Source organism: Diceros bicornis, chromosome 13 (genome assembly GCF_020826845.1).
Source record: "Diceros bicornis minor isolate mBicDic1 chromosome 13, mDicBic1.mat.cur, whole genome shotgun sequence".
In the NCBI taxonomy this organism is placed as follows: domain Eukaryota; kingdom Metazoa; phylum Chordata; class Mammalia; order Perissodactyla; family Rhinocerotidae; genus Diceros; species Diceros bicornis.
In genome coordinates this window covers 29,574,794-29,598,597 of record NC_080752.1, presented here as the reverse complement: position 1 = coordinate 29,598,597, position 23,804 = coordinate 29,574,794, and the positions used below count along the sequence as shown (strand labels likewise).

The following is a 23,804-nucleotide window of genomic DNA, read 5'->3' as shown; positions in this document are numbered from 1 at the left end:
CAGAGATTGGATTGGTGGTTACCAGAGGGGAAGGAGGAGGGAGGAGGGCGAAAGGGATAATTCGGCACATGTGTGTGGTGATGGGTTGTAATTAGTATTTGGGTGGTGAGCATGATGTAATCTATGCAGAAATAGAAGTATAATGATGTACACCTGAAATTTATACAATGTTATAAACCAATGTTACTGCAATAAACAAAAAATTAAAAAAAATAAAATAAAATGAGGGTTGGGTCTAGAGCTGACGCCAAGGCCAAAGCCACTTCCAGAATGCCATGCTGCTTCTCTATATCTCTTTGGGCATTCTGAACTTGGACCATTCTGGAATACTGCCATACAGCAGGAGTGGTGAAGAGATCAGACTCTGAAGCCCCTATGGCTTAGATTCATGTGTCAGTTCTACTACACTACCTCCTTCATACAGTTGTTGAGATTAAACGAATACACGAAAGAGTGGCTTGCACACAGAATATGCTCATGAAATGCAAATCATCTACAACTAAGGGTGGCTCCCTTCAGCCCAACACTAGCTGATACCAACAGCAAGCTCACAGGCCACTGTGGATGTTTCCTTCAATCAAAAACTTACCTATTTATGTCCCCTTAGCATCCTAACAAAAACACCATGAAATTCACTATTTTATGTACCAAACTCAAAGGTTATAAAACGTGAAGAAAATAATGTGCTCAGTTCTTTTTTCAAAAGACATTTTATCCACTCCTTTAAAAAACCCACACAATAGTGAGTCACAGAACAAGAAAGAAGTTATTTTAATCATCTTTCTCTCAGGGATCATTTATTTTCTGCTCATTGATCCTGAGATGTTCCTTCCTATTTGACCATCTTCCTTGTAACCAAGACCTACTTTTAAAATACTTTGGAATTTATTTTAATATCTATAATTAACAGATTGAAGGCAATCACAAGTTTCTATAAAACAGTAACCCTGAGACTCTAAAAATAGAAACATGAAACATCTTCTCCCTGGAGACAGTACAGGCAAAAGACACGCCCTACCCCAGAAGGTCCTTGAAACCTCCGAATTCTGACTATTCAAAACGATGAGTGCATACGAAGGGATAAAGCAGCATTCTATTACATGCATGGAGGATGAGTGGGGCACGCAGATAAAACAACAGAATCTATTCCTGTGAAGAGTTTATAATCTCATTGGAGAGCAAACAATACACAGTCATGGGACGGATATACAAATAAAATTAGGCATAGAAGCCCCAAAGCATCACAGTTTTATAGGCATATATATATATACACACACACACACACACACATATATATATATAAAAGCTTAGTAAAAAGTAAACTAAATTAACAGAATTATCTGCATGGTGGGATTATGGGTGATTTTCATTTTTTTTTTGGTTTAGTCTAAAATTTTTGTTTCAAAGAATACATTATATTTTTTTGGGAAAAAAGTGATTTAGTACAGGGGCTGGCCCAGTGATGTAGTGCTTGAGTTCGTGTGTTCCGCTTCAGGGTCTGGGGTTCACAGGTTCGGATCTTGGGCGCGGACCTACACATCACTTGTTCATCAAGCCATGCTGTGGTAGCATCCCATGTACAAAAAAAGAGAGGAAGATGGGCACAGATGTTAGCTCAGGGCGAATGATCCTCAGCAAGAAAAAAAGAAAATAGTACAAATGTGCTCAAGAGAAGTGTAGACATAGTGGCTAAGGGCATGGGCTCTGGAGCCGGGACACCTGTTCTTCCACTAACTGGCCAGATGACCTTGGGCAAGTTACCTAACCTCTCCACACCGCACACCCTGACCTGTCTGAAAAAACAAAGATAATAGTACCGTCTTCTTAGAGGATAACACCATAAATGTAAAGACCTCTGCACAGTGCCTGGCACACAGGAAATGCTTGAAATGCTCACTATTATCATTACATGAAAGCTGGTAGGTAAACCGCAGTGCCTAAGAAAATGTTGATGAAATGGCTTGGACTTGAGTAAGAATTTTAAAGGTCAGGGAAAAGATATTTGAGAAAGGTAAAAACTTGAGAATGGCAGAGACCGAATATCACAAAGCTGTCCCCTCAAACAAGCAAACAGTGAAATGAGAACCAAATGGAGCATGAAGACTGACACAAATATGCAAGTTTTATTGTGAAAATAGCGACTCCTAATTGGCTCCAGAAAAGATAATCCACCACATGGAAACTCATTTGGCTCTTGTTCTTCACCCATCCCTTTGTTTTCCACAAAAAGAAGAGACTCAAAGAAGATTCCTTCTGAATGTGTATCATCATTTATTGTAGTTTGCGTTAGGAATTGAACAGAGGACACTGTCTGTGGAGGGGGAAAAAAGGAAAAGAAAAAGAAAGTATGTTTTTGTAGACTTAATTTCTTCAAAACACTTTATGGTTTCAAATCCGTTTTTACCCCAAAGGAAATTCAAGAATTCAAGTATGTTAAGTAGGGAGCAGTAATACAAAACGTCTTATGTTTGTGCGTGTGTGTGTGGGTGTGTTTGTCTGTTTGTGTTTTTACAAGCAGACATACTTCCACATTTCTTACACCCCTTTTTTGCTTTGGTAAGGCCAAGCCCCAAAGGACACATCAGACTAATGACCCCTGCCTCGAACTCACAGACTCAAGAGTTAAAGAATTTATTTACCCTCATAGGATAACTGTAAAGGTTTAGAACTGTCACAGAGCATTAAAAAAACCAACCCTTCCCTCCCCCCCAGAAACCATAAGTCACATAAATCCTGATATACTTAAACACTTCCTTGGTTGCAGCTGCTCCTTAGATTCCTAACACAGGGCTTATTACAAGGACCAGAGCAACAGGATTCTCTTCATTTCATTTAGAATAAAAAAATTTTAAAGGGACATTTCAAAAGAAAAAAAAAAAAAACTGAAATTCAAATTCTGAAAATATCTTGCCTTTTTTATTAATCATGTCATCTAACACCAATTAAAAAAACAAATATGTGAATATGATATAAAAATACGATCCCAGGATTAACACTTTGTTGCAGGCACAGTTATCTCACAGAATATATGTTTGGAGGGCCAGGGAAAGGAGTTTATTTTTGTTTTTGCTTCTCTTAAAAAAATCCACAGCAGTGCAAGTAGGGTCAGGAAGGAAGGGGCAGGGGAAAAATTCTTTAGCAGCAAAACGTCCAAGGTTCTCTAATCACAATCAAATCAACGGATACTGGATTTAGAGGAAAAAAAAAGATGAAGGGGATACTGCCCAGACCCACTTGTCATCAATTATTAAAAGACTTTCGTTGCAAAAGCCCCAAATTGTGACGTATGAAGGACGTGCTTTATTACACAAGCAATCATAAAATATGTCCCTCAAACTTTTGACCACATTTGTCACTTAAATATATGTACAGGAATTGGGCTCTTCCTCTCATTCGTGTCCTTTCAGATCTCCACCGTCTGGTCACTCTGGGTGGCTCTCGCTGTATTTTGCCACATCTGGCCTCCAACACTGGAACAGCATTTTCACCACTGATGCTGCTTCTGTTCGCCTTGCCGGCCTGGGCCGTTTCTAGCAGAGGGTGGGCCAGGGGGACGGTTTAATGGTCACTGTTCTGCTTCTCTCTCATCCAGGCGTGAATCTGTTCTTTCAGTTCTGGCACTGAGAAAAGAAAAGGAAAGGATTAATGCCCCAGATGGGAGGGCTCTTCTGAGAGATGATGCTTGTAGTTCTGTATAACTGGAAAGAAAAGGCCATTCATTCCCTCATTAAACTGAAGATTGAAGAAGAAACAAGACATGAAAAGGAAGGACTAGACTTCAACAATGAAGAAGAGCAGAGTGTTTTGTGTCTTCTCTATTAAGTGTCATAAAGTATGTAGCTTCTGGGTTTGATAATTTTCCTCCTTTGATTAATCTCTGATATATGATTCTCGCTCCACTGCTTCGTTCTGAAGTAGGCACTGCAACTCAAGCTGGGCCCTCCTCTACCTGGTTCCAGCATGCTCTCTGTCAGCGTCTGTCGGTTGAAGGGGTCCGTGGGGGAGTTCAGCAAGTGTCGCAGGATGATGGAGCGGTCCATGATGGTGCCGGAGGGCAGCCGTACGGGGTCAGTCATCAGGGTGTCCATCAGAGGGTCTAAAGAGACAAAGCAAACTGTAATCTAATAATAGAGCCTAAAACTGAACAAGAACACAAAACAAAGCCCCTCCTATCAGTGAAAAATATATCCACAGGAACAGCAACCAAATGGCCCCTACTAGGCCCTCAAGTTTAGAAGGATATCAGCACTAGATAAAGGCATAGACATTGCCTTTTGTAGAGGGGCAAGTACCCTTTTGTCAGCTACTGCTGGGAGGAAAGAACAGAGAAAAAAGACAGCAGGACAGACAAAGCCACAGGCCCTCAGGGCTCTGCAGCAAAGACGACAACGCAGGCTAGAATCCTTCAACCCGGGACTTCCCAGAATTCTTCTTTGAAAATGCAAATCCCCACTTGCAAAGGCAAGGCTGACCTTGGAATCTTTAGGGTTGTTAGCTGGCTTAAAATCAGGCTAAGGACTTTTTTCCCTTTTAATTTACAATATGAACCAAAAGTTCATATGCAAATGAAATTTCAGACAAAGTGTCTCAAAAAGCAACTACAGCACATCATTAAAAAACTAAAAGCACAGAATGTCCTCTTTTAATGTTACATGCCTCAAGTTAACTCAAATCAAAGAATTCAGCATGAAAAAAGTGGGTCCACTCACCTCTGAACTCGTCTGGAGCATCACTGTAATCAATCTCTGCGCGCGCATTCTTGGCTACTATCTCCTCCACTTTCTCAGCAAGAAGTTTAAACTTCTCTATCGCTATTGTGGATTTGATCCCTGCCTTCCGCATCTTTGAAATAACTTCTTCAAACAACTCTTTGCTGTAGGATCTCTGCAAATGAGGAAAGACAATGTGAGACAAATATATTTTAAGTGGAAAAAAGGAAGCTGCCGAAAATATCCAAAGTATGATTTGTGTTTTTTTCCCCCTAAGAAAGCCCTAAAATTATTATGTATGTATATATAAAACTTTTACATGGCTATAAATACATAAAGACTGGGATAATACACACCAAACTGTACAAGGTCATTACCTCTGGGGAGGGCTTCAGGATTGAGGCAAATGATGGGAATTTTTAAATTATTTTTACAGCAGACATGAATTTCTTTTAAAATTTAATTAAAAAGAGAAGGAAATCTAGCCTATTTCAGTCCTCGCAAGGCATTGTGCCCTAGAAGTATATCAGAGAAGGTGGAAATTTCAGCTCTTTTCCCTAATGGTAAACATGGTAAAAACAACCCAATATAGTTCATAATCAATAGGAGCTTTCTTCCCATTCACCATCAATCTTTACGACCTCTCAGGTCAACACTATTAAATGTCAGGTGCTCTGCTGACAGGAGCAGAAATGATTTAAGGCTACAAGAACAGGCGGGATGGTCTAGAGGACAAGTGCCCATCACAGACCCAGATGAACCTGGACTTGAATTCTGGCTTTACCATGTACCTGCTGTGTCGTCTTAGGCAAATCCCTAACTCTCCTGAGCCCCAGTTTCCTCAAGTGTAAAATGGGGATAGTAACACCGACCTCACAGGTACCTAACTCATACAACTCTCTGCCATTTCAAAATATCAAAGTACATCATATTTTGCTTTTATGGCAGAAACATTGGCCACTTGTCAATTTAGAGACAATGATGCAAATTGTGGAGAGGAATGATTAAATCTGAGACTCTGAAGGACAGAACCATAACATGTGACCTGTTATTTCTAACTGAGGATTCACACTAACATCTCTAGGCTGAATTCATCTCAATACTTGTGTTCTCTTAGAATGCTGCATTGAAATTCTTTTTTTTTTTTTTTTTTGTGAAGAAGATCAGCCCTGAGCTAACATCCATGCTAATCCTCCTCTTTTTGCTAAGGAAGACCGGCTCTGAGCTAACATCTATTGCCAATCCTCCTCCTTTTTTTTTCCCCCAAAGCCCCAGTAGATAGTTGTATGTCATAGTTGCACATCCTTCTAGCTGCTGTATGTGGGACGCGGCCTCAGCATGGCCGGAGAAGCGGTGTGTTGGTGCGCGCCCGGGATCTGAACCTGGGCCGCCAGTAGCGGAGCGCCCGCACTTAACTGCTAAGCCACGGGGCCGGCTCTGCATTGAAATTCTTCAATCTTTCTTCTTTCCTTTTGTTTGGATAAGGAAGATCAGCCCTGAGCTAACATCCGATGCCAATCCTCTTTGTTTGCTGAGGAAGATTGACCCTGGGCTAACATCCATGCCCAAATCTTCCTCTCCTTTATATGGGATGCCACCACAGCGTGGCTTGACAAGTGGTGCGTTGGTGTGCGCCCAGGATCCGAACCTGCGAACTCTCTGGCCGCCGAAGCGGAGCGCGCGCACTTAACCACTATGCCACGGGGCTGGCCCCTCTTCTTTCCTTTTTCAACTTCAGTTTCTAAATAAGTGCACATGCTCACCTTCTCTCTCCACCCACACCCACACCCCTTATTAAATCCATGCCACTGACCGGAAGAAGAGAGAGGTCAGGGCCAAGTGCCAGCAGGGGCCTGGGCCTAGCAACAATCCTAAAGCCATCTTCTACAACCCTGGCAAACGCAGAGAGCCTCGGTTATAGTTTTTTGAAACGAAATTACTACATTAATTCAACAAATACTTTATTTGGTGCCTACTTATTATGAGCCAGGTAAGTGGTAGTCCCTGTCCCTTTGGGAAGGGGCACAGGGGATAAATGACCAAAAGATACAGTAAGATGTCGGAACGGCAAAAATGCACAGGGAATTACTGAAGCCTGGGCATTGCTGTAGACACTATCTCACCTTGACCTTCTCTTTGGAACAAGTAGCTGTTCTTAGCCGCTTCTTATCCTCATGAAACATCACCTACTCTATTTCTCAAAATCAAAAGGTACCTATGGGGAGATGGCAGTCAGTCTTGAAGAAAAGTGGCATCAATGAATCGAACGAACACATATTACTGAGCTGCTCCTTCAAGTTTGGTGTGGGTAGGTCACAGAAGAAGCAAAGATTTTGTTCCTGACTTCAAGGATCTTAGAGTGGTTACAAAACTAAACACAAAAATACCTGCAAATCATGTATCTGACAAAGGTCTAGTATCTCGAATATGTAAAAAATGCTTACAACTCAACAAAAACACAATCTAATTAAAAAAACGGGCAAAGGACTTGAATAGACATTTCTCCGAAGATATACAAAAGGCCGACAGGCACACAAAAGATGTTCAACACTATTTGCCAGTAGGGAAATGCAAATCAAAATCACAGTGAAATACCGCTTCACTCCCACTAGGGTGGTTATTTTAAAAAAACAACAAAACAGAAAATAACAAATGCTGGCGAAAATGTGGAGAAATTAGAACCCTTGTACACTGCTGGTAGGAATAAAAATGGTGCAGCCACTGTAGAACACAGTTCAGCAGTTCCTCAAAAAGTTAAACACAGAATTACCATATGACTCAGAAATTCTACTTCTAAGTATATACTCAAAAGAACTGAAAACAGGTATTCAAACAAATACTTTTACATGAATGTTCATAAGAGCATTACTTACAATAACCAAAAGGTGAAAACGACCCAAATGTCCATTAATGGATGAATGGATAAACAGATCATGGTATATCCATATAACAAAATATTATTCAGCCATAAAAAGGAATGAGGTACTAACAGACACTACAACATTCGAATACACACACAAATACATTATGCTACATGAAAGAAGCCAGTCACAAAAGGTTATACATTGTATGATTCTGTTTATATGAAATGTCCAGAATAGGCAAATAGATAGATCTAAAAATAGGTAAAACAGGGGCCGGCCTGGTGGAGTAGTGGTTAAGTTTGCATGCTCTGCTTTGGTGGCCCGGGGTTTGCAGGTTCAGATCCCAGGCACAGATCTACACACCGCTTATCAGGCCATGCTGTGGCAGGTGTCCCACGTATAATGTAGAGGAAGATGGGCATGGATGTTAGCCCAGGGCCAATATTCCTCAGCAAAAAGAGTAGGATTGACAACAGATGTTAGCTCACGGCTAATCTTCCTCACCAAAAAAATAAAAAAGGTAAAATAAAAACAGAAAGCAGATTAGTAAATTGCCAGGGGCTGGGGTGAGGGGAGAATAGACAGTGAATGCTTAATGGATATAGAATTTCTTTTTGGAGGTGATAAAATGTTTTAGAACTAAACAGAGGTGATGGTTGCACAATATTGTGAATGTACTAAATGCCACCGAACGATATACTTTAAAATGGTTAAATTTATGTCAAGTGAGACTTCAGATGGGCTCTTTATCATTTATTTTTTAATGGAACATGGTGTTAACAGACAGCGCTCCATGAACACCAGATCTACACTCCCTCCAGAGAACTAGAGTCTGCTCAACAAAGCACAGTCAGATGTGGCCATCAGTGCAGCTCACTGAGTCACCCTCAGACCTCTCTATCCCAGACTCTCTCAGCTCCAGGGACAACTGTTCTGTTCCACTCCTCCTCTGGGGGGCTCTCTCCTCAGGTTTGTGAGTGTAAAGCTCAGTGGCTTTCCGTGCTGGTGCCTTCTGTCACCTCTTCTAGACACTTGTCTTCAGCCCACTCTTGGTATATACAGAGAGACGTTTCTCAGTTTCTTTCCTTGCACAGCTGCCATTTTCTTTTTCCTTTGTCTTCCCAGGAAAACAAGACATACCAGACCAAACCAAGACCACTGTCCTCAAAGGAGAAAACAAAATTCTGCTACCTCTCCTTTGAACCTTCCTAGCCTTCCACCCTTCCTCTCTCAGCCCCCAAAACCCTCTTCCAAAACAATCAACTCGGTAGGCCCCTAATCAGCTTACAGCCAACAAAAACGAAAAATGCCCGATAATCAGGACAAGGAAGTGGAAACACAGGACAAGTGTAAAAGGAAGCAAAAAATCCACTTAAAATGTGTTTTTCTCTCCATTGCGTCACTGGCACTTGTGTGTGTTTGCCTCATGAGTCTGGAAGAGCAGGGCTAGTTAGACATTGAAGATGACCCATGTACCACTGTACAGAAACTGCCGCCTATGACTCAAGCTCGGTGCCGCCACAGGCCACCACCACAATCCACAGGCATTACCAGGAAGTGTGGATGTTTTGTTGGTCACCAAGGAAAGGCAGCTGGAAGCACTCCTTTGTCACCCACTTGGTTTTCACCGCCTCACTGGGTATGCTGTGTTCATCCACCCTGCAAACTTTGTGTTATGCTAACCGCTTGCAATATGGCAGCCACAGCAAGACCTCTCAGAAGAGGAAGCACTCGAAACGACTCTTCCAAGTAGTCTCTTACAGTAAAAATGGAAGAGTCTCTGGGGACTTTCCACCCACCGACCTCTGGCTGGGCTAGAGAGGCCCAGCTGCAGTCCGCCTCTACCCAAGGCAGATGACTGGACCTCAACTGGTGAGCATTTCCACTTCCTTTCCCTCTCTACACACTACCACTTATCCTCCATTCTATATTGTACAGTATTATACAGTTGTAGGCTAGAAAAACATTTTAGCATCTCCCCAGAATAACTGCAAACTCCTAACCTCCTCCTTTACCACTACTTTTTATAGACATATGTGGTTTTATCCATTGCAGGCACTTTGTCAAGACCACATCTCTTGCTTACATCCCAAAGAACCTACATATGTGAATTATACCTCAATAAAGCTGTTATTAAAAAAAAGTAGCTATAATTCCCCTCTTTTCACCTTTGGATGAGATATGGGTAAAGAACCTTCTAGAATGCCTACTGATGGTTAACCTGAGATGTGAATAATATTTGGATAGGCAGAATGAACAAAGATGGAGAGACAGAAATGAGCATGGAACTTTTTGGGCGTTTTAAGTGGAGAGCAGAGAGGTTGAGAATACGGGCTCGGGGCTAGACTGCTGGGTATGAATCCTGCCTCTACCCCACACTAACACTGTGCAAGCTATTTAAAATCTTTGTGCCTTGTTCTAAAGGGAGGAATCTAATCGAACCTATACTATAGGATTTTGTGAGGATTACATGAGTGAAAACATGAAAAGTGGTTAAAACTTGGTATGCAGTTAATAAACATTAGCTATTATTATGCTGAAATGATGCAGCACAGAGAAACACGGAGGGAGGGGAAGGCCTTTACGAGATTCCTGGAAAGTCAAAAAGTAGGGCTGGGCAGGGGCAGCTTTGGACTAAATCAGTAGCTGTAGGAATGAAAAATACATAATAGATATGATCATGAGGGACACAAACAATAAAGGCGAGGGAAAATGTCAAGATAACCATACAAGGTTTGAAACCTGAAGCCACAAAAATAACCACAGCACTGGGGCTGGCCCAGTGGCGTAGTGGTTAAGTTCGTGCGCTCTGCTTTGGCGGCCGGAGGTTCGCAGGTTTGGATCCCAGGTGCAGACCTACGCTTATCAGGCCATGCTGTGGCGGCGTCCAACATATAAAGTAGAGGAAGATGGGCATGGATGTTAGCCCAGGGCCAATCTTCCTCAGCAAAAAGAGGAGGACTGGCAACAGGTGTTAGCTCAGGGTTAATCTTCTTCACCAAAAAAAACAAAACAAAAAAACCCCAAAAAACCCCACAGCACTAAAGCAGTAGACTTGGGAAGAAGATTTGGATTTCCTGAGAAAACCTGCGAATGTAATGGGTTTGTTAAGTAAGGCCCTTAGCGAGATGGGTTAAGAACTCAACTGGAGACAGATCTGGGAGCCAAATCTCTTTATGCCCAAAGGAAAACAACCAATTCATCTCCATTTACACCAGACAAGTTCCTCTTGCCACTGTGGTCATTATTTCCATTTTCATATTAAAAACTTCTCAAACCACATTTTGAAAAGTATCACCTTCCTTGATTTCAAGTGGGGAAAATCCAGGGACAGATGGATATGTAATTGCATAGGGTCTGCCAGGAAACCCACAGAGAAGTAAACTCAAGTTGCCCAGTTCAGCAGGCTGAACCCCAGACTCCCTCTGAAACGGCCTGCTCTCTTAGACACTGACCTGGTCGTCAGCAATGGCTTTAGCAAACCGGGCACAATCCAGCTGCAAGTAAATATCCGTCAGTTGGTCCAACAGCTTCTTTGGTTCAAAGCCGTATTTCTCAGGGTTTTCCACTTTCAGGTCACGGCACTTAGGACCACAGAGTTGCTGAAGATTAAAGTTCAGCATTGCAGCCAATCGGGGTCCAAGTTCCTAGGAAATGACAGGATAAAGGACAATTCACGCTGTTGAGACAAGCGAGAAGGATCAAAAACTCCCATTTCAGTGGAGGAACAGGAATTGGCAGGATTAATGTTCAAAGAATCCCTTATACGTGCTGTGTATCATAAGCTGAAGAAGGATATTATATTCAAAATTTTCTTTACTCACCATTTCTAATCCAATAATTCTAATACTTAATAGAATGTTGCAGGTTGATGGAATATTTATAAATACCAACAAAAGGCAAGATTTTCTTTAAATTCATGCTTTTAATTATAAAAACAAGGATCATTCCAAAGTCATTGAGAAACAGGTAAAAGAGGGGAAATTATTCTTAATTCCAACATCATAACACAAGTCACAATAGTTTTTGGGTATGTTCTTTCAGCCATCATTTTACACATTATTTTTCTATAAATTTCAAAAGTCCCCAACAGTTCAGACAGTGCACCATTCTTATTTAGTTATCAGACGCAAAGAGGGGAGAAATGCAAAAGAAGGTAAAATTTATGTCTTGATTAGTTTTAAATCTAGGTAGTAAGACAAGGCAAACTTAAATGAAAGAACTGGAAAATAATTACAAAATAATATGTAATAACCCCACAAGATGACTCAGCACCTAGTACAGCTGGGCATATACTGCTTTAAGCAACTCTGAACTGGGCAAGCCTGGCTTAGAGCAGAGAGTACGAGAGTAAACACTGGCCACAGAAAAGAAGAAGGGGAAGCTTTCTTAAGTAGCAAGGTTCTCACTGAATTTAGTGATTAGATTTATACAAATTCAACTTAAACTCAGCTTTTCAAGAACCTGCTTTTGCACAAAGCAAAGTACTCTTGTATTTAATTTAAAAATGGTGAAATAAAGGAGTAACAAGAATAGTACAGAGTGGGTGTTTTTTTCTTTTTGAAGTGGGAGATTTTGAGCTAGCCAGTGAACCAGCGTAGCAGACGAAAAGGAAACCTTGAAGCAGGCCTGCAAAGACTGAGGGCAGAACACTACGGCCAGGGGTATAGACAGATTGATGACGAGGCCTTGAAAAAAATGAATTTTAATGGACAGGAAAACATTAGACGTAGCTTTCAAGAATTTCCTTTAAAAAATGAAGAATTTAGAACTAAAAATAGGCTTTATGATAATTTAGTCTCGAATAATTTTTATAGTTTCCTACCTTCTAACAATCAAACAGCACTGCCACTGGAGTCACTGAACATAAAATAAAACATGGTTCTGAGCAGGGACTGGGGAACCGCTAGCTGCAGGCCAAATCTGGCCTGAGGCCCGCTTTTATAAAGTTTTATTGGAACACAGCCACACTTGTTTGTTTACGTGTTATCTGTGACTGCTTTCGTGCTGCAACAGCAAAGTTGAGTAGCTGTGACAAAGACCGTGTGGCCCACAACGCCTAAACTATTTACTGGCTGGCCTTTATAGAAAAAGTTCAAGGAAATTCCATTTGCAAATCTTTAAGGGGAGCAAGTGTCTGAAATATCTTGTTGAAATTAGTTGCAGTGTCTTACGTTTTCAGTGGTGAGCTCTGTTTTGCTTCACGTTCCACTGCTCTTGCGCTGAAATCTATTTATGAAGAGATGTGGAATGGAAGGGGAGAGGAGAGGAGACTCATCTCTTGAGCTGCACACAGGCCAGGGTGGGGTGATAATGTCGGAGGGAAGAGTGAATGTGGAAATTGAAGGAAACGTAGTAAAATTATATTTCATTGTAAACCTGTCTCCATATAGGCAATTAACTACTGAACCTCAGGCTCCTTTCTGGTCCTCTTCACTCCCTTGTCCTAGCCACACCACAAAGCTTCTAAACTGTATGTGTGTGTGGGGGGAGGGGGATGAAGCAAAGCAGAGATCTTCAGTCATGTCGCTCAGTTTCAGTTTCTGAAACAGGACCCAGGTCTTATTAATCACATCAAGGCCAAACGTTTTGACTAACTTTGATCTATCATAAACTTGAATTATGGCTCTCATTAACCTTTGGCTTCTTGAGTGTAACAAAGCTATACCTAAGAGAACCAAAGATCTTATACATTACCAATTATTTCTACTTAATATACTCTAATTTCCAACTTAACGTTACCTCATACTTTCCCTATCAATAAAATAAAGGAATCAATAATGATAAAAATACGTCATAGCTTCAACATTAATAATCCAATGTGCTGTCTAAGCAGAAAGTGAATTAAGTTATCTTGGAAGTGACTGCTTGCTTTAGTCTATCAACAGAGTGCTGTGTGTATCAATTAGCATAACTGGGAACAGAATTGGTAACAGAATTTCACTTACCAGTGACTGTGACCCTGGAACGTCCAGGATTTCTACAACTATGTTTAGTTATAAGTGATAGAATCTGAATGTGGAATCCAACAGACAAAGTAAATACCCCGAGTTCTACTCACTGGTCTGAGGAATGGCTTCTGGACCTGCTTCGTGAGGATATGGAACATGTCCACGGTTTCTGTTGCCAGGGCAAGATAGGAGCGCGAAACACGCTCGTCCTGAGCAAGCTGAGACTGACGGGCCTGCTGCTGATCCTAGGAGACATTGAACAGATGCCAGACACATCTCAGCACCAGTCAGCAGCTCACCAAAACGCCAAGTGTAGGGGAAAAATACAGTCAGCTTATAACTGGAGAAGTGCATAATAAAGCCAACATTCTTAGGGAATGATATAACTACCCATACCAGCGAACTTTCTGGACAACTGAAGTTTATTCCTCTCAGCATCAGAATTCTTTAGGACTTTGAGTAAGGTGACCTTGGCACATTTAACTCACGTGAGACTCAGTTTCCTCAATGGTAAAAGAAGTCACCATTACGTCCACGCAGGATGAAATAAGTGAATCTTATGTCATGCTTAATATACACTGGTGCTAATAAAGGAAGGTTCACTTTCCTTAATAACTTTTACTTAGTCGTCATTATTTTAAAAACATGTGATGTGTTATGCTACGATACTAGGTCTATATGTTTTGCTCCTACACCAAGTGCCTGTAGATTGCTAAGCTTCTGAATTTTGTCTTTCCACACTGTTAGGCTGTCATCCCTTACAACTGTCAGCATGCCTCCCTCTGGCACCATCCTCCTCCTTCAATTCTCCCATAGGCTAGGAAACAAGGAAATAAGGTGTATTTGACTCATGGGTAAAATAAGGTGGAACACTGAAGGCTCTGAGGTGGATAAAATACAGAAACATCAGTAAAGACTTAAATTCTTAGGTCTGCTCAGGGGCCAGTTTACTTTACGTTGGGGGAGGGGAAACAGCTAGAACAGCTGAAGTTGCCAAACAAGTGCCCCCTGAGTAAGTGCCCTCTGAGTAAGCGCTCGGTGGAGATCCTGCAACAATGCTGGGTGACCTGTCCATGGCCCCTTGGTCAAGAATGAGCCTACTGAATGGAAGGCTGAACCAAGAAACACATAAGAACAGCAAGGTGGGAACTACCTAAATCTGTGTCTGGGTGTCTCATTCATTCATTGCTAAACATTATCCAGCCCCTCGTACAGAGCAGCCCCTCCTTTAGGCACTGGAGATGGAGTACAGAACATGACCAATAGGGCTCCCTGCCCTCATGGAGCTTCGATTCCAGCTAGGGAGATGAGCAATAAAAAGATAAACACCCAAACAGATACACAGTAAGTCTGACAGTGCTGAAGACAAAGCAGGGTAAGGGGAAAGAAAGAGTGTGTTGGGGTCAGGGGATGCTCTTCTGGAAAGGGTGGTCAGGGAAGGCCTCTCTGAGGAGGTGACATTTAAATGGATAGCTGAAGGAAGTGAGTCAGTCAAAATCTGAGGGAAGAGCACTCCAGGAAGAGGGAACAGCAAGTGCAAAGCCCCCTGCTTGTCAGCGGAAGAGCAGGGAGGTAGCGTGGTTGGGGTGGAGCGAGTGAGGGGAAAGGCAGGGCCAACACTGCAGCACCCTCTAGGCCACTCTCTAACTTGGGATTTCTCTCTGAGCCAGAAGGGAAGCCTGGAAGGGTTCTGAGCAGAGCAGGGATAACGAGCAGACAGATTTTAGCAGCATCCCTCTGGTATGGACATGGGCAAGGGTGGAGGCTGAGAGACCAAATAGGGAGCTACTACTACAAGAATCTCCCCAGGTAGGAGATGACAGTAGCCTGGAGGTGGGGGAACAGGTCAGGTAATGGATATTTTTTAAGATAGAGCCTAGAGGCATTTGCAGAGAGAGAGAGAGCAGAATCAAGAAAGACTCCAAGGTGTTGAGCCAGAGCAATTAGTAGAATGCAGTTGTCATTTACTGAGATTGGGCAGACTCGGAGAGGAGATCTGGAGACAACATCAAAGGTTCAGTTTTGGACAAGTTAAGTTTGAGATACTTATTAGACCACAAGGCAGAGAGACAGGTCAACAGCTGGTTTTGCAGGTCTAGAATCAGGACAGATCTGAGTTGGAGAGGCACATTCTGGAGTCTTTAGAATACAGATATTTCCTATTATTATTATTTTTATTTTTTACATTTTTTTTGGTGAGAAAGACTAGCCCTCAGCTAACATTTGTAGCCAATCCTCCTCTTTTTGCTGAGGAAGATGGCCCTGGGCTAACATTTGTGCCCATCTTCCTCTACTTTATATGTGGGATGCCTGCCATAGTATGGCTTGATGAGTGGTGCGTAGGTCTCAGCCCAGGATCTGAACCTGTGAACACCGGGCCGCTGAAGAGGAGCACGTGATCTTAACCACTATGCCACCAGGCCAGCCTCTAGAATACAGATGCTTAAAGCCTTGGAATAGATGAGAACACCTAGCAGTGATTTTCAACTGGGGGCATCAGGCCACATGTGGGAGTGTTTCTGGTCGCATGATGACTTGGGGTAGGAGGGTACATCACTGCCATTAAATGGGCATGAACAAGAGATGCTAAATGCCCTGCAATGTATGCGACTCTCATAATAAATTATTATTATTATATCAAAATTCCACTACACTCAAAATACCAACTAGTACCCTCACTAAGTGACTGACCTGGAGAGCAAGTGTGGAAAGAGGAGAGGAAAAGCCTGAGGGCTGAGCGTCGGAGTCCTCCAATGGTTAGAGGGTAGGGAGATGAGGAGGAGCAGGTGGGGGGTGGGGGAGGGAGGAAGGGACCTCAAAGTCAAATAGAAACAGCACTTGTTAGGGATTATTTATGCCCTTTTCCCATCCATTAACACAGAAAAATCAATAGTATCTGTTTGGTCATCTCGTAAACAAATGCTATTAAGCACTGACTCTGATAATGTGCTACAGACCCATATCCCAACATCTACAATATAAGCTGGTCCAAGATAAGCATCATGAGTGACATAAAGTGGGCATTCAGAAGCGTAGAGAAAGGTAAGATTGCAGCTACACTGACTGAGGAAGGCCAACCATGAAGGAGTACTTAGACAAGACCTTACTCAAAGAATGGGTAGGATTTTAACACATAAGAATGGAAAGTAGAGCATTTTGGACAGAAGGAGTGTCTCAAGGCAAATGAAACAAAAGGAGCTACACATCTTGAGCACCTTCTCTGGGCTGGTCCTGAACTATGTACTTGCCATCTACCGTCTCTCTTCATCACTTTCCTGCAAGGCAGGAATTATCTTTGACTTACGGGTGAGGAAACAGAAATTAAGGAACTTTTAATGTGTGGCAGTGCCAGTTCTCAAACCCAGTTCTCAAACTCCAAAGCTGGGGCTCTTTCAACTGTTTCCCCAGCACGTTCTGTGAGGGTGTGGGGACTGGTCCAGATAGGAGTCGGCTGATTGCAATGGAAGGTAAGCTTGGAGCATCACGCAGAGAGTGACTCCATCCTGAGGGAAATGGAGAGCTGCAGGAGGCAGGTTTGGGAGGCACAGTAGCAAGACAGTTTAAGGTGTGTTTAGAAATAAATATGAAGGTAGTGGGTAGGACGGACTCTAGACAGTGCCAGTACAGTGCCAAGGAAAAAGAAGATGATCACTGCATTATCTCAAGAACACAATTAAAGGGGCTCAAGGAGCATGGTGGCATGGACACAAAAGAAATCCAGCATTCACGGAAGCCCCTTGAAAAGTTTAAGTCTGTAGTTTAAGCATGTTGGCTAGAGTAAGATGTAAAATTCTCATCAAAGCTGCAGGAATAATTGAAAGGAAAACCTTCCCTAAATGTGTTTCAATACCTTACTTTTTTTTTTTCCTGTGAGGAAGATCAGCCCTGAGCTAACATCCATGCTAATCCTCCTCTTTTTGCTGAGGAAGACCGGCTCTGAGCTAACATCTATTGCCGATCCTCCTCTTTTTTTTTTTTTCCCCCAAAGCTCTAGTAGATAGTTGTCTATGTCATAGTTGCACATCCTTCTAGTTGCTGTATGTGGGACGCGGCCTCAGCATGGCCGGAGAAGGGGTGCGTTGGTGTGCGCCCGGGATCCGAACCCCGGGCCACCAGTAGCAGAGTGCACGCACTTACCCGCTAAGCCACGGGGCCAGCCCTCAATACCTTACTTTTAAGATACTTTTTGACTCCACAGCATTAGAATCCCAGCAATATTTTCATTTCAAGAATGCTACTGCAAGTAAAGAAAAAGTAGTCTTCCCCACCTGTACATGAGAACTCCTTCTAGAAAGCAGTTCTGATTCTGAGACTAACAACACCAGGAACAGAACTAACTAACCAAAACATGATGTCACCAGTAGCTGTCCAGGGCCTAGTAATGACCAGGGAACCATCTAACTGGCTGCGGTAAATGTCAGGAGAGGGTAGTGTGCTGTCACTGGCACAGCATGAATTTTCACAGAATCTGGAAAAATAAGCCTCTTTTCCATTAATAACTGAATATAAAAACAAAGATCAATGGAGAGGAAAAAAACCCCATCCGAATCCTTAGTTATTTACATGGTTGTCTAAAGAAGATCATATGAACAAATCACTTGTCTAGCAGACAGAACTCTAGAGACTTATTTCCTAATTGCTTTCCTAAATCTTAGTCAACATATTCAAACAATAAAAGCTCTTCTCCAAAAAAGCCCTTTAAAATTAAAAGGGCAGAGAATGTTTTCTGGACACATTTTGAAAGACTTCTCAACTCATTTCTTAGCTTTAGGTCAAGTGTTTAAGTTTTCTCCTACCCCAAACCTGGGATATGGCTTCATGGAAGCACACAGGTGGGAGGTAGCAAGTACAGTCATGCATTGCTTAACGACTGGGATATGTTCTGAGAAATGCACTGTTAGGCAATTTCGTCATTGTGCAAACATCATAGAGTGTACTTACACAAACTTAGATGGTATAGCCTACTATACACCCGGGCTATGTGGTACTATTTTTTTTTTGCTGAGCAAGATTGGCCCTGAGCTAACACCTGCACCCATTTTCCTCTATTTTTTTTGTATGTGGGACACCGCCATGGCATGGCTTGATAAGCGTTATGTCGGTCCGCGCCTGGAATTCGAACCTGAGAACCCTGGGCTGCTGAAGTGGAGTGCGCAAACTTAACCACTATGCCACCGAGCCGGCCCTATGTGCCACTAATCTTATGGGACCATCATCATATATGTGGTCCCTCGTTGACCGAAAAATCCTTTTGCGGCACATGACTGTACTGACAAGTTATTCAGATCTAAGTCATCAGATCCACAAATGCAGCCGCTGCAGCAGAGCTCTGCCCAGGTCCAAAGGCAACTTCCCTGCAACGCTGTCCCAGCATCTGGACTCTGTCCTCACCCGGGGCAGCTGGTCCCACTGCTCTTTGTTCTTCATCTCTTCTTGCACTTCGTGGATCCGCTTCAGAGACTCCAGACTTTCATCGAGCAAAAACGTCGTGTCATTTATCAGCATGTTTATATAGCGAACAAACTGCTTCCCAGAACTGAAAAGGCAATTACATAGTACATGGTCATACACCTGCCTGAAGCAAAACGCTGCAGCAGATTCCAGAGCAAACGGGCCTCTACTCCACAGGCCAACCACCTCCCCTACAAGACTGTCTACACCTTAGCACAATTCAGGTACCGCAGAGCTGAGGGCAAGGACTACCAAGTCTCTCCTTATATTCTGTTATTCTTTTAAATTAATTTTGGTAAGCTCATTCCAATAGAGTGCTGAAGCCACCTTGCATGGCTCATGAGAGCCAACTGCTAATATTCTGGAATTTTGTAAGCAGATTCCCTTGGCAGCTTAAATTTGGCAACAGTGGAAGTATTTACACCCCAGAAAACCAGCAAATGCTGATTTTTTTTTTCTCCAGAGAGTAGGTTTACCAGCATGCCCCTGGCTCATTCCCTCAATGATTTTACGTAAAGAAAACATTCCTCCAGACTAGAAAACACGCTTAAATTCACCAAGATACAAAGAAAGCACAAATAATTACCCATATATAAGAGACAAGAGAACTAGTGATACGGTTATTCCTCATTATAAAGAAAGACACATCAAAGAAAAATTGGAAGTTGTAATACTGATAAAGTAGGGTATTAACTTACTTTATAAAACTTGAGGCTTCTGATCTATGGAACTGTCCTGCATATCATATATGTATATATATTTTTTTTTGGTGAGGAAGACCAGCCCTGAGCTAACATCCGATGCCAATCCTCCTCTTTTTTGCTGAGGAAGACTGGCCCTGGGCTAACATCCGTGCCCATCTTCCTCTACTTTATATGGGACACCGCCATAGCATGGCTTAACAAGCGGTGCGTCGGTGCGCGCCTGGGATCCGAACCGGCGAACCCTGGGCCGCCACAGCAGAGTGCACGCACTTAACGGCATGCATCACCGGGCCAGCCCCCTGCATATCATATTAAATGGAGGGACTTGCTGGTGAACTGAGATGGCTTGGCCTATCTCTGTTAGACTCTGTAACTGACAAATTAGTAGAGAAAAGAGGAGCTACACTTCAGGATCTACCACTGTGTAATCAGCGGGTGGTAAGCCCATGCCCGGGGAAGAGAAGTTCTTGTGAACGAGAGTGGGAGGCCTGGATTTCAGGAACGTGGAAAATTCAGGATGAACACTCCCAATCAGCACTACGCAGATCAAGCCATGGGCCTGCCTGGTCTCCTAAGTTTGTGCCAGGCTTTTGTTGGAACATAATTCTGACTATAAGAGCAGTTCATGGAAACAAACAATTAACTTAAAGAGTTTACTTTGCAGAAAGCTACCTAGCAAGTGGTTACGCCACTGGTAATATGTATATTATTGACTAGTAACTCAGTTAACAAGTGACAGCTAGACTTGAGCAAAGGTTGCAAAAGATTCAAGTAGATGGGATAAAATTTCTTCTGAAGAATAATTCAAGAGTTCACCATTTTCATCTATCTTCCTTTTTAAAGCACTTTTCTTAAGTAATTTAAATGGAATTACTAATGTCCAGGTTTAAGTAGTTGCTGAAATTTCAGGTAGGTAATGAAAAGTCCTTAATTAAGGGAAAGACACTGCAAATGACAACCCCAACTTAACTGCTTCTAAATCTGAAGTCCTACTATTTCTAACTCTAAAGCTTGATATCATATTCAAGAACACTATCTCATTTCAGTCATTCTGACAACTTTATTTAACACTATAATCATAGGAACACCAAAAAACACAACACATCACCTCAGAATATTTATAGATTCTTTCTTTATGTATACCATCCCCAAAGAATTTTGACAAATTTAAAGTTCTGCAATATCTTGCAAGCATAGACATTTAGATAACGCTTCTCACATTTAGCAGTACCATCCGGAAAACTTAAAGGAGGCTGAGACCAAGCAAACAGTCAACAAGAACCCGCTGTGAAAGCTTTTAAGCAGCTCCTCTACCTGTGATTTGCGAGAGAGCACACTGTGACATCACGGGCCCAATACTCACTTGAACTCCTCCATAAAGGTGCCATGGTGAGCTATGTTTTGCCAAAGGCTTTTAAAAATTGTGCTAATGTGATAGCGAATGGTGAACTTGTCATAGAACTCGCTGGTGGCTCCAGTATGCTCCACATCTACAGAAAAAAGACAAAGAGACTGAAGGATATATATACTTTCTCACCTTTCTAAAAGCAGTTATTGCTGCTACAATGTTACTGAGTGAATACAAATCTGCAAATTCAGAGTTGAGATAAAACTTCGCCTATAATCTCACATGTAAGGCGGGAGACAAATTGTGAGGTGGTTCTGAAGACAAAAGTTTCACAATGAAGGTCTGGCAACGACACAACCAAAATGATTTGGGCTGGGAAATCACTTGGCACCTTTGGGCAGCATCAAGTCACCAATGACTAGAAGTTGAATTACCATATCTCCCCAAATTTTAAGTTATTCGTTTACAGAAATTCCACAGTACTTTAGATGAACATTACTCAGTAGAAAAAAAATTGGGTTAAATTTTATTAAAGGCCATGTGCCTATTAAATTAAATACTTTTGTATTAGGGACATTTTCAAACATGTACCACAGCAGAGAAAAGCAAATTAAGTCCCCATGTACTCATCACCCATTTACCAATTACCAACATCCATGTACCTATTAAAATGGAATAAAGATTAAACTTAGTTATCCAAAAGACAAATAGCTTAAGCATGAGAAATTCCTGAATTCATGACAAATTTTAAAGAGAGGAAAAACTGTCAGGTAAAGACAACAGGCTTAAGAAAAAGATAAAAAAGTAAAATAAAATGCTGTTTTTCACCTACCAAATTGGCAGACATTAGAAAAAAAGACAATCCTAAGTGTAGGTGAGGATCTGGGGAAACAAGTACACTATAAATGCAGGTGGGAAGGAATGGTGATGCAATCTCTTTAAGGCAATGTGACAAAATGTATCACAAGCCATCAATATGCCCATCTCTGACCCACCAATTGTATTCAAGAAAATACATACAAATGAATGGATAAAGAAAATGTATATATATACACAATAGAATATTATTCAGCCATAAAGAAGAATGACATCTTGCCATTTGCAACAACACAGATGAACCCTGAGGGCATTACACTAAGTGAAATAAGTCAGACAGAAAAAGACAAATACTGTATGATCTCACTTATATGTGGAATCTAAAAACAAAACAAAACAAAACCCTACCTACCAACTAACCAAGCAACCAACCAACCAAAAGACCACCATGCTCACAGATACAGAGAACAGACTGGTGATTGTCAGAGGAGCGGGCTGGGGAGGTGAGTGAAATGGGTGAAGAGGGTCAAAAAGTACAAACTTCCAGTTATAAAATAAATAAGTCCTGGGGATATAATGTACAGCATGGTGACTACAGTTAATGATACTGTATTGCATATTTGAAAGTTGCTAAGAGAGTAGATCTTGAAAGTTTTCATCACAAGAAAAAAACAACTAGATTTATTGCGGTGATCATTTCACAATATATACAAATATCGAATCATTACATTATATACCTGAAACTAATATAATGTTGTATGTCAATTATACTTTGGGGGGAAAAAAGAGCCAGAATCTCTTTTTGAGTGACTAAAAAAACACCCCCAAAACCCCCAAATACAGGCATGTTCAAAGACTGATCTCCAAGGATACTCACTAAAGTATTAAAAAAATATTTGTGATATATTAAGTAAAAACCACAGGTTACCAAACAAAATATATAGTTTGGGCCCAATCATATTGAAAAAAATATATATATATATACACACACATGCACATGCACACATACATGTATAATACATAAATTGACGGGAAAGATACAGAGCCAAATGTTAATAGATTCTCTCTCAAATGCAGAGATTATCAATGATTTTTATTTTCTTCTTGGTATTTTCAATATTTCCCAATGAACACTTTTTTTGTGACTATGAAAGAAAATAGTTATTTAAAAATAAAAGGAATAAGACAATTAGCACCTATCATACAAAGATCTGAAAGCACTTAGGTCGACCTTTCTTTAAGATGAACTAAGCATCATTTTATTAACTGTATAAAAGTGTGAACTAAAGTGTGGAGAGCTGATTTAGCAGACTACAAGAGAAAGATCCCGAGAGGCAGACACAAAGCCTCTTACATCCTTGAAATTGCCCATAATACCTATACTGTATCCTGAACACGGCAGAGGCTAAGTAATTATCGTTAACTTATTACTCATCAAGATACAGCTCACCCAACGTTTTTTTTAATTCACTCATAAGGTTCCCTCAAAACTGCATCAGCCCAAGTTCTAATTCCTAAGTCCTAGTTCTAAAGGAGAGCTAGCCCTGGTAGTCTAGTGGTTTAAGATTTGGCATTCTCTCTGCCATGGCCTGGGTTCGTTTTCAGGTCAGGGAACCACACCACCGTTTGTTGGTTGTCATACTGTTGCCGCTGCATGTTGCTGTGATGCTGAAAGCTATGTCACTAGTATTTCAAATACCAGCAGGATCATCCATGGTGGACAGATTTCTGCAGAGCTTCCAGACTAAGACTAGGAAGAAGGACCTGGCCACCCACTTCCAAAAAACTGGCCATGAAAACCCTGTGAATAGCAGCAGAGCACTGTCTGATATAGCGCTGGAAGATGAGAGGATGGCGCAAAAAGACTGGGCAGGGTTCTGCTCTGCTGGACACAGGGTCACCAGGAGTCAGAATTGACTCAACAGTACTAACAACAAAGCTCTAAGAGGCCTGAAATGAAC

At 41.7% G+C, this 23,804-nt stretch overlaps 1 protein-coding gene across 1 annotated transcript in view; it reads right to left on the bottom strand.

The window, feature by feature from the left end:
* Window positions 1-2,251: 2,251 nt before the first annotated feature.
* UBE4B (ubiquitination factor E4B) overlaps window positions 2,252-23,804 on the bottom strand; it is a 133,979-nt gene continuing 112,426 nt past the window's right edge. The window contains exons 21-27 of the mRNA XM_058552858.1: window positions 21,043-21,169; window positions 18,916-19,060; window positions 13,635-13,769; window positions 11,029-11,220; window positions 4,710-4,884; window positions 3,950-4,096; window positions 2,252-3,620 (exon numbers count right to left, since the gene is read on the bottom strand). Coding sequence (XP_058408841.1) covers window positions 3,559-3,620; window positions 3,950-4,096; window positions 4,710-4,884; window positions 11,029-11,220; window positions 13,635-13,769; window positions 18,916-19,060; window positions 21,043-21,169 — 983 coding nt within the window. The 3' untranslated portion in view covers window positions 2,252-3,558. The remainder of the gene's footprint in view (window positions 3,621-3,949; window positions 4,097-4,709; window positions 4,885-11,028; window positions 11,221-13,634; window positions 13,770-18,915; window positions 19,061-21,042; window positions 21,170-23,804) is intronic.